At 40.0% G+C, this 12,056-nt stretch overlaps 1 protein-coding gene across 1 annotated transcript in view; it reads right to left on the reverse strand.

Moving 5' to 3' along the window:
• Nucleotides 1-12,056, reverse strand: part of LOC119150877 (ras and Rab interactor 3-like) — a 180,289-nt gene that overhangs the window by 101,098 nt on the left and 67,135 nt on the right. The window contains exons 6-11 of the mRNA XM_037393969.1: nt 10,540-10,643; nt 9,730-9,804; nt 8,702-8,727; nt 7,950-8,003; nt 6,744-6,886; nt 1,176-1,345 (exon numbers count right to left, since the gene is read on the reverse strand). Coding sequence (XP_037249866.1) covers nt 1,176-1,345; nt 6,744-6,886; nt 7,950-8,003; nt 8,702-8,727; nt 9,730-9,804; nt 10,540-10,643 — 572 coding nt within the window. The remainder of the gene's footprint in view (nt 1-1,175; nt 1,346-6,743; nt 6,887-7,949; nt 8,004-8,701; nt 8,728-9,729; nt 9,805-10,539; nt 10,644-12,056) is intronic.

Raw genomic sequence — 12,056 nt, forward strand, 5'->3', positions numbered from 1 at the left:
CACCTGAAACCAGTATTAACGCACTGTAATTAAAAATAAAGAAAACTCGTATTTGAATACTTCACAAAGCTTTCGCAGTGAGAATACGTAAGAACATAGATCCAAAATGCTGTCGTTTAGAAAATGTTTTTGCAGATGTTGAACTAGCAAGTATCAGCTCTCTGTGCACATATGCATTAAGAAAGAATTTTTTTCTGATCAATGAATTGTCTTCAAAGCAGAACTTTCGCAGTCAGCTGCCACTATGTGCCCTATCTGATCTGCTCTTGACTGTACACCACCAAGCTGATTTCCTAATAAGCATTTCACTGCTTTATTGTTAGATTGGACTTTTGTAACAAATATATTAGTGCTGCTTTCTTTCATTGGGATATTCACATCGCTGGGCAGACACATGAACTGTCTTATGATGTTAAAATTCCAGGAACTTGCTAAAGCTTTTATTTCCGTCAACTACTGAAATTAATTTATTTGGCAGAGTAAAAACCTCTCATATTTGACATTGTGGGGAGCAAAGGATAAAATCTGCAGACCAAAGATTTCACCCCAAGAACTTCATACAAGCTCAAAAAGAATCACTTGGCCAGTCCTGTCACTTCAGTTGCAGGGTATGAAACAAGCAATACATGGTGGTGACAATATATTAAGTAAGAGTAAACCAAAACTGTCCAGGGCAAATTCCCCTCATGAAAATATTTTGGTCCACTTTTATTTTTAGCTGAGGACTACACTGAAGACTAAAGAGACAGGGAAATTTCTGATGTGATCCTGATGTGCTGCTAATGTAAGAGCAGTTCTTAGCAATTTTTGGTTGCCCTTTCCATTATCCTTTCTCAGCCTGACCACTTTTGTAATAATCAAAACCAAATCTGCTACAGATAAAATCCAAATGTGCACATGCACACACACACACACACACACATATACTCTGAAACAAATATCTGGCAGGGAGATAAGAGAGTCCCTCCTTGGTGACTGCCCTCCCATTAAGACAGGAAGCATCACCAGCTGGGAATCCATCTTCAGATCTCCTGTGACACATCTGCTAGAGAAAGACAAAGCTCTAGCCCATTCCTAGGAACATGGGAGAATCTGAATTCCAGGATCACTATGAGCACAGCTCTTTAGCAATCCCTCTGTCTCATAGTCATTTATTATTTTCTTAATGAACCTACCTCATTAATGATGAGTCGGCTTGCCATCCGCATTCTGGTGCGTGGTCCAAATTTATTTGTAATCATAATCCGTAACCCAGCTTCGGGGAACCGGTATTTGGGGGGACTGGAGCAGATGATCTCATCCACCATCACAACACTGTTTTTGCCATACTGCTGCATCCCCTTCACTAATGATCACAATGGACAGCGTTAGTGGTGGAATTGATGTTGCCATGCTTGCCATCACCTAGAGTCATTCTTTCCAGGCTCAGGTGGGGTTAATATTCATTTGAATGCTTGAATTTACAAGTGACTTTCCTGTAATTCAGCGTGGTGAATCTGCTCATCAGTTGTGCACTTCATTTAGATAACATGCTGAGAAGGGATTTCACTCAGCTAAGGTAACCACCAACCCACTATCAGATGAGCAGGATCAGGTTTTACCCAGCCATTCATGCAGTAGTACCAGTTTTCCTTACTTATGTCCCACCACAGTTTTGTAAGCCTTCCCTAGAAGCACTTGCACTATGGCAGTGTAGACAGTGCTCCTGAAACCTCTAAAGCTATCCCATTGGATCAAGGTGCTGCAGATCCACAAGTCCCTAATGTTGTGCTTACTCCTTCTGGAAACCTTAATTTTACTTTCACACAATATTATCAACATGTCTAACATGAAAAGATTTGAAATGAAAAATAACAATTGTCAAGAACAAATGTATAAGTAAGCCTTTGTTAATATAAAGGGACTTGTACCAAGGTTAAGAGTTTTGTTCTACTGTGTTAAGAACACAGAAAGACAAAATTATATTGGGAATCAACACAAGTACAGCCAAGGACTTTCAGAGCTCAACAACAATCCAATACTCTCACAAACGCCACAGACTACACATAGCAAGTAGAGCAAGGCTCAGCAGACAGGAGACATACCCATGCAGTGTTAGAAAGCAGGGCAGGAAATACACCTAAGACTGATAAGTATTAAATATTACATGTAATAACATGTGTGGGGAAAAAACCCAACAAAACTCTTTGCTGCTTGTTTTCTGCTTTGTTTAGGTTGGCTTCACCCTCCCACTCCTGTTTTGTATTAGGTTACTTACATTAAGAAGTGGAAGAGAATTTAGGAAGTAGAAGAGAAAGATAATTATTAGTGCACGATTCCAGTCAGGAAGCAAAGGAAATCTAAGAAAACATTCAACTCAAAGAAAAGAATTAAAATGGACCTGTTCTAAGGAGACAAAAATATATATTGTTATTTTACTCGTCACAGTGTTGAAATATTTTTGGTTTTCAGGAAGAAGACTGGATCCATGTAAATCACATCATGCAATAAAAGTTTTGCTGCCTGAAGTGTCTTTTAAAACATTTGAAGTTGAAGAAATATATCCTTCCATTACCATTCAACAAGAAAAACCTAGCAATCCTGTAAATCACCAGTAAACAGCTATATCTTTTACCCTTTAGCATTTGAGCGTATTGCTTTGTTTCACTAAAATGAGTTTTCAATGAGTACACTAGGGTCACCTGAAGTACCATAAAGAGATCTTTAGTTTCACAAAGAAATATGTCCTACTCAAAGAATCCACTCTGTAGTCTTGGCTTGCAGCTTAGTATCTCTAACGGAGAATAGAACTAGTAGTAATTTTGCATTTGGTAAACATAAGGAACAATTATCCTCCCCCTGCCCCAACATCTAAAACACATTAACCTTGCTGAGTACTACAGCTGATGACAAAAATAAGGAGCACATCCATCCCAATGACTTTTACAGTTAAGGAGTATTGCAGCTTTTCTGTAGAGGAATATATAGCCAGACAAGCTTCCTAGGAACCAGTCCTCACAGAAAAGGACTCAACCACAGTAACTTAACTTTTGCTTTAGTTAGACAAATGTTTGATGGCACTTAGTAAGGCAAAAAGGCCAGATATCCCTTTTAACAGTCTCATCAACTCTCAAGTGAGTTTCTCCAGTGAAGTCTCCACAATGCTTCATCTTAAAGTGTCATGGAAAACATGAAAGCACTGCCATTGCTCTGCAACTGTTTCTTAGAGCACCAAAAAGACAGTGACCAAAGATACCCAGCATACTGTGATAGAAACTCTGCACTGATGTAGACTACATCACTATAAGTATATACATAACCAACAGCAGCTGTTTTGACTTACTGCAGCAATTGCTCTTATATTTTCATAACAGCTTTTCATTCTCACTCCCTATGACCATAAATACACATACCTTGGCCCCACACAGTACAAACTGGCTCCACCTAAAATCACAAAAGTGGTTTTCACTTATTTGAGACAGAGTAAAGCCTTTTTTTGCTTCTCCTTTGTGATATTCCTATAAAAAATATCTTCTGAGAACAGCTTTTCCTTTTAACAAACTACTAAACTTCCTGCTCACCATGAAGGGTCATCACCAACAACCCTGTCAAAATCAACAGAAAGCTTCTTGCTGACTTTAGTTGACTCCTGTTCAGGCCTTCAGAAACCCGCTATTTCCAAGTTTCTGGTTTTAGGCAGGAATTGAGCCATGCCACCTGGTGGAAATCTGGATCAACATATATCCTGGTTTCAGCTGGGATAATTCATTTTCTTCTCAGTAGCTGGTACAATGCTGTGTTTTGGATTTAGTATGAGAATAACATTGATCACTGATGTAGCTGTTGCTAGGTAGTGCTTACTCTTAATCAAGGACTTTTCAGTTTCCCGTGCTCTGCCAGTGAGCAGGTGCACAAGAAGCCAGGAGGGAGCAGAGCCAGGACAGCTGACCCAAACTAACCAAAGGGATATTCCATACCATAGAACGTTATGCTTACTATATAAGCTGGGGGAACTGGCCGGGAGGGGCCAATCACTGCTCAGGGACTGGCTGGGCACCAGTCAGCGAGTGGTGAAAAATCGTATCATGCATCACTTGAGTTTTTATCTTTTTTTTCCTCCCCTTGGGTTTAATTCCTCTCTTTCTCCTTTTCATTACAATTGTTGCTGTTGTTATTACTGGTTTTAACTGTATTTTACTTTGTTTCAATTATTAAATTGTTCTTAGTGCAACTCATGAGTGTTACATTTTTCAATTTTCCTCCCCATTCCAAAAGGTAGGGGTGGGGAGGCAAGCGAGCAGCTGTACGGTACTTAGCTGCTAGCTGGCATTAAACCACAACAACATAATAAAAGCCAAGGGCAGTGAGTCACATGTTTGTACTTTTAAAACAGGAACATCATCCACAAAGCACAAATATTTCGCCTTTACCTGTGTTTGTAGAACTCACCCTTGAGATTTAATTTATCTTATGGTGAAAAGCTGTCCTTTTTCTCTGAAACGCGAGTAACGGAAGTTTTTATATTGCACCATTGGAAGCTCCTGAAAGTAATAAAACTTACAAGCATAAGAGAGAGCTGTGCAGCATGTGAACCTGCCTTTTATCTGCACTTGAGCAACAGACTAACAATCCTTGGTAGGAAGGAAGCTCCTCATCCAAAGCAACTGCTCTTTTTTGCGAAGTAATCAGACTTTCCTCCTGTGGAAAGTCAGATTAAAGTTAAACCTACACCTTGGTGAAGCCAAGGGATGCTTTTCCGCGGATCCTGAAACTTGCTAACCACTGGCTGGAGGTAAGGCAAGGGCCAGCTCTAGTTCTCTTCCTGCTGCTAGCAGTGCCCCTGTTTCTGAAAGCTGCTGCTGCAGAAGGTGCAACTCAGCTTCTAAAGCCAACCAAGTGTCAACTAACAGCGAGTCACTGATAGGTCATGGCATATTTTGATTCAACAGGAGGGACATGCAACAGGCAGCCATGAGATGGTTTCTAGGACAGCTTCTTGACACACAAACCATCCATCTACAAAGCAGATGGGCTAACACTGCCATCCTCCTCTCACACTGTTCACTTCAAACCCAGTCACCTCGTTAATCACTTCTTCGTATCCTCTCTCATCCCAGGTAGGTTTGCCTGTGACAACATCTATACTCTCACACTTTGAACAATGGTTCCTCCAACGCAGCATGCATTTGTGTAATGGCTGCTAGAGAAGGCAAAGGGAATCTGACTGAAACTGCAGTTTCAATGCATCTTTGGGGAAAATTAGAGAAGAAATCTGCTGTGGGCAGCTGCTAGTGGAGACACCATTCTCATGAGTCCAGGTTTTTATTAGCTTTCTTGCTCCTTTTTCTAGTTTTTCAAGTTCTTTACAAGTATTAAATAATCTTCACATTTCCTGAGAAGGAAATAAGTGGACAGGCAAGCACTCTGCTCTATCATCCCTTCACCACACAGTGGCTAGAGAGGAAAGCATGCAGGGATATAACATCAGAACCCAACAAATGCCTCAGAAGTAAAAACCACTAATATCTGTGTTCTTTCACTGGGTGACTCTTTTCCTGCACCCCCACTTGAATAAAACATAAGCAACACCTGCCCTAGGAGGTACCCTCTGAACCTGGTATGTACGTACCTCCATATCCAAGTGACAGACTTCACTACATCATAGTCAATGGTCACAAAAAATTCATTGTAGATTGAGACCAAAGGACTTCAAAGACATCTTCATTTCATTATGCCGCAAAGTCCCATGAGAAGTAATTTTAAATCTCTTTTAAACTACTGTCTAAACACCGTATCTGAGACCAGAATATCAATGTGCTGTCACTGCATAAACCTGTGGTAAGTGACAGAACCTACCTTGAAGAGACTCCAGCCTAAACACCAAAAGCAGAAGAGAGTGCGATTCTCCAAGTCTGCTCTAAACTCCTGTTTGCCACTATTTATTGTTACATACGGACCTTTCCCAATGCTACCTACGCTGCTGCTGAGCTCAGTCTCCTAGAATAGGAAACATCTGCAAAGAACAAAGCGAGGAGACTTCACTTGTTAAGAGTAGCCCAAGAGCTCACTAAATTATACAGTTTGTGCATTGAAAGTAGGAATGATTTTGCTCTACAGCGAAAAGAGGGAATGGAAGAGAAAAGGGATAAGACAATGATAAAAACAGGCTTACAAAAAAGCCAAAAATACCCAGGTAATGTTTGCTTACCTTCAGTACCAGAAGCAAGGATCAACTTCTTCCCCTTTATGTCAAAGACACAGACAGCAAAGAACCTGCATTTCTCATTTTTACATATGTGCTTGGCAATGTAGGCAGAGCTGTTTAGGCATGTGAAAGTCAGTCTTCTGAGGATCTGAACTCAACACATAATCCCTCTTGCCCACTGATCTGCCCATGTCCTTTCCTTCAACACCCAAGTCTCTGCTTCTAGTTCCAAGCTAATTTTTGAACTGAAAATTACCTTCTTCCTGGCAAAAAAAATATATTTCTTTCACAGTGTTGTAGCTCATCACTGAACAGGAGATGAAAAGGGAGCAAAATTGCCAATGTGCAAAGCAGCTTGTTTTCAGTATATAAAAAAAAAAATAATAATTGTGACTGAGGTTTTTTCATCTGGCAGTCTGACTGCTGAATTGTCAAGTTAACCCAATAAAAAAAATCCTTCTTATGATTGAATATCAACACTGTTCTGATCCGCATTAAAAAAATAAAAAGGGTATCCTGTGAACTACTCTTTTTCCAAGTCCTGTCTGCTCAGCCTTACCTTTCCATAGTAATGGAATGGATGGGTCATCACAACTAGAGGCATAACATTTATTACCATCTTCCAGCTCATTGTTAACTGTGTCACCACTTCCAACATTCTTGCTTTTAAGGCTGAAGAAATTTTGCATCCTTACGTTGTACCTGGAAGTGCAAAGGAAAGATCTGAAAAGGTTGGATTGTTGCATCTCCTCATCAGACTTTAAGTGCCTGAGAACAACTTACGCAGGCAAGCAGTAAAGTCTACATGCATTTTCTTGGACAATAGGAAGTTAAGAGAAAGGACTATTCAATTCAGTGGCAAGCTGATAGGAAAGCAAGGGTTGCACCTATCATGAGATACAGAAAACTGCAAAAAGACTACAGCAGATTTAGTGAAGGCAAAAACACCAGAGATGTGGGTTTTGTAGCCAAGACATTCACTGTACAATGGCTTCTTTCCTCCTGCATCAACTTGTAATTCACCTCACTGTTTCTCTCAGTACTGTGTTTCCCATGGCAGATGCTTGAGCATTTCTGGGACTGCTGACCATACCCTTCTAAAGAAAGAATGCATCTCTTTTAGTACTAGGGTGGGATCCAAGAGGGCTGTCAATTAATTCTGCTAAGACCTGATGTAGGAGAAAAGGGAGGCTGAAGTTCCAAAAAGGATTATTGGTGAGGGGAGGGCACGAGGGAATAAGTCTAAGCAACTTGCAGCAGGAGGGTGGACTCACAGACCCTTGCAGTAACAGTCAGACCCCTGACTCTCCTGTCAGAGGCAATGACCCTACAGAAGAAGGATGTCAGTATACAATCTGGTATGAGACTGTTTTAACACAAATACATGCTTAGCACTCTGTCTAATGTTTCTTGACCTTGTTCTTTAGAGGTTACAAAACGTGTAATATCTGACATGCTGTGTGCTTACAATCCAGAGTACCCAATGAACTTTTTCATACATTGCTGTATAAATGAAATTTTCTTTCAACTTTTTCTGAAAACTACTTTACCTCAGTGCACTGTGTAAAGGATACATGAAAATATTTGCTGTTGACTGAGCACAAATCTAGTGCAAAACTGATCAAGCATAAAAAAAAGCGAGGGTTCTTACTCAGAAACATGATGGGCTATATTGCCCTCAGCAGGAAGGCCAAGGACAAAACCACACCAAAAGAATGATGGTCAATTAACACCTAAAGGGCATATCGAGAAGAAAAGTACTTACTTCATGATAAGTATGTAGAATGAATACATAATGATGAGTACAAGGCTTTCCCACCTCAAAGAAACAAAAATAAAGGATTAAAAGGCCACTCAAACAGCTGTATGCTTTAAAAGTTTACGTAGGGGTCTGCATAAAACATCTAGTACAAGTACACATTTCCGTACACAGGATTCACATCATTAAGATTAGATAATGCCTCAGCAGAATAGGGGAGGGGAGCAGACTCTCAAGTTCCAATAAACATGCAAATAAAAGGTAATGCATTATTTCAGAAATGTGGTATGCAGACTGAAACCATAGCTACCCTCTAAGGATCATAATGCCAAGGCCTTTTGTCATTTCAGTGATGAAGCACAGGCCAGGCACTCTGAGAAGACTATTTTAGAAGATACTTATGATCTTCCACTAGGATCTCATCTTGGACTGTTCTTTGGGACACCTAGTACCCCCATAAATACCAACAGGCAGAATCAGAGCAGCAGAACTTGCTTACCCTCCCTGCACATCTGAGTCTTCAGGCCTTACATATAGCCTATTTACTTTGTTAATGTTTCCACATTCTTAAATTTCCTTTTAGTTTTCCCTGATTATCATTAAATATATAACCAAAGAAAATACAGAGGATTTCCTAGGCGTCAAATCCAGTTTATAGTCCCAGCATCTATGAATAAAAGCTAATTACACTGCAACTCTACTTAGTCATCAGTCTCAGGGCAAATACGGGACTTCAGGGAATAATTTACACAACTTACCATTCTATTTTCTCATCATATATGAACTAGAAGAAAGAAAGAAAAAAAAAAGGAACCACATAAATTGACCATTTTTCTGATCTATCTTGAAAAACAGTCAAATTTAATAAATATCAGTCATATCTAGCTATCTAGCTAAAGGTCATTGAGCTTTGACCCTTTCTAACTAAAACTTTCACTGTATGGATTGCGCCCCTCACAAAGCACAAACCTTGTGAACAAGGCTTGGATCCCTCTCAGTCACTGTTATTAATACTCTTTATAAAACTGTGTGTGCATGTGAAAGACAGACTGATATGCACACTTGTACTCACACACCGTGCTGTGTAAATGACAGCAAAATTGTGTATTCCAAAGAGACCCAGCTCTGAGTACTTTAAACAGCTAGACTAGTTTCAGCAGAAAAGGCAACCATTTTACTTGTGCTCTTAGGCCAAGTGGTTATACACATTTTATTCCAGCCTATGTAACTCCTGTAACTGAATGGGCAGCTAGTGACCCATATTTATTACAAAACTAAGTGGATTCTTCCCCTCCCTGCCACCAGACACAGTAAATGCACACATTCAGGAACAACTACATCACTCTAGATGAACAAAGTGGTATCTCACCTGTGCTCTATTTAGAAAAATTTACCCAGAATCTGTGAAATAAAATTACTGTTTAGAAGCAAGAAACAGTCACCTTCCCTATTTAAAATAGAGGTGCAGCTCAAAATGTTTCCTCTTCACAACAAACAGTCCCCTCAGTCAGAGAGTGCTAACTACACTGTATAACACTAGCCTGCTAGCCTCCAGAACTGTACGGACTGTAGGTACAAAATGAATGGACACCAATGGACACGTATTCTGTGGGGCTGTATGAAGGTTTTACATTTGGACCATGCTGTGGAGCTGAGCCCTCACTTCCAGGTGTCACTAGAACTAGCTAGGGAAATAACTGTTTACCAGTGTATATCAATAGTTAACAGGCTGGTCCTCCAAAAATTCAAGCAATGAAACACATTAATTGGTAAGAGAACTACTTACAACAATAAGTATGATCACAGATATCGTGTAGTATACAGAGTCCCGGAACACAGCCCACTGGGTGAGACAAACCACCTGAAAAACATCACACCTTCAGCCAACAAAAGTATGTGACTTTAAAGACAAGAAAAAGGCCTGTGTCTTGCAATCACTTACTGTGTGTAAGCAGAATTATTATCACCAACAAGTCTGGAACCTATTGCGGTTTTATGCTAACAGGAAGACGTATCAAGTCTGTTAGACAATGGATCTATATAATAGGGACTAGTAATAAAAATCATATAGAAACTTCCATTAATGAAATAAATTTCTTACTAATGATATTTTAATTGGTCATAATTTCAATTCTAAAGTACAATTCAATGTGCTGCAGCAAAACAATGGTTCTCACTTCATTATATTTGTGGATATATCGGACTTAATACCTGAAAAAAATATGATACACAGTCTAATCACCTACTGAATAGATGGAGCAAATCTCATGCTTGAGTCCTAGATTCTTTGAACACCATCACTACCAGGAAGGATCAGCATATGCCACTGATCATTTTAATGTGAACATGGTATTGTATGAAGAGGAACCAGTTTTCTCTGTATGCTGTATGTTCACACTGCTGAAACTACAGCTGAACTTTTTGGAAACATTTGTTATTTGTAAAGCATTTGCAAATTCTTTCCAACATTTGACATTTTCACAATGCCAGATCATTTTTTGTTTTGACTGATCCTTCTTCTTTTTTTAATATTTTCTCATGGAAACCCCTAAAATTATAAGCAACTGAACTCCATAATGGTAACTATTTTACAAACCTGTCCTGCAAACAGTCCACAGACACCAACAATGCAGAGGATGTTGAAAACTGCTGAACCAACAATGGTCCCTACTCCTACATCTCCATGAGTGATAAATACACCTGCAGAGGGAGCAAAACATGCATTATTACCTCTGTCATTTCATTTTAGGTCAGAGGCAATTACTTAGAATGTGTACTACCTGAGAACAAGAGGTTGCTTCAAAGTTCAAACAAAACATGTTTCGTAATAAATGCTCACTTCTCTGTGGAATATTCTGTGCTTTTAGTCTAGCTAGCAGCTCCCCATTTTTGGCTTAACATCTCTACGTATGTATTTTTATTAAAAGTAAATGATTTCTTAGCTAGTTATTTCAACAGTAAGTCCTGTATTTCACAGCTTGGTTGTTAGTGGTGCAGTGATCTATTCAAGTGAGTATAAAACATCTCCAGTCACATTAGGAACACAGAATTTATTTCAAACAATATAAAAAAGCACAGAAACTTTTCTCCCAGGTGAGAAATTGGATATCTTTTGCTAAAGGGAGCCTAAAAGGTTTATATTTGCTGCTTTTTAGTAAGTTGGACATGAGGTTATAATGCATACCTTTAGACTGTGTTTCCATAAAGTTTGTAATAATACCAGTCAGGATAGTAGTGCAAAGCCTACTGAGGCTTTACTAAAGACAGATTTATCAGATTTAAGCCACTGTGCTGCTAGAAAGCCATGACCTAGTTGCCATTACTGAAACTTGGTGTGACAAATTCTGTGACTGGAGTGTGGGTATCGATGGCTACAGCCTGTTCAGAAGGGACATGTGAGTAAAGAGGGGTGAAGGGTTGCCCCTACATGAAGAAATTGATAGACTGTGAAGAGCTGTCTCCGAAGAATACTCATGAGCAGGTTGAAGGCTTATTGGTAAGAATCAGAGGCCAAGACAACAGAGGGAACCTTGTTGGTGTTGTCTACTACAGGCCACCCAGTCAAGGGAAGCCTATTGTCAAAGCCTTCTTACTCCAGCTACAGGAGGCATCACACTTGCAGGCTCTCAACCTGCTGGGGGACTCCAACCACCTGACATCTGCTGGACAAGCAGCATGGTGAGCTGTAGGCAATCCAGGAGACTCCTGGAGTGCATTGAAGATAACTTCTTAAGCCAGATAATAGACAGCCCTGCAAGAGGGGATGCAATACTGGACCTGGTGGTCACCAACACAAGTAAGCTAATTGGTGACATCAAGACTGGAGGTAGCTTGACCGATGGAGTTCACAGTCCTGAGGGATATGGGTCAGGTGAAGATCAAAATCAAGACCCTGAATTTTAGGAAAGCAAACTTCCAGTTGTTCAATGAGTTAGTCAATAGGACTCCCTGGGAAACTGCCCTCAGAGACAAGGGAGAAGATCAGAGCTGGTAGACCTTTAAGGACCCTTTCCATAGAGCACAAGAGGTCTTAATCCCCAGGTGTAAGAAATCAGGAAAGGAACACAACAGAGTGGCATGGATAAGTTGAGACCTGCTGGTCAAAATAACGGG

Source organism: Falco rusticolus, chromosome 7 (genome assembly GCF_015220075.1).
Source record: "Falco rusticolus isolate bFalRus1 chromosome 7, bFalRus1.pri, whole genome shotgun sequence".
NCBI lineage: Eukaryota > Metazoa > Chordata > Aves > Falconiformes > Falconidae > Falco > Falco rusticolus.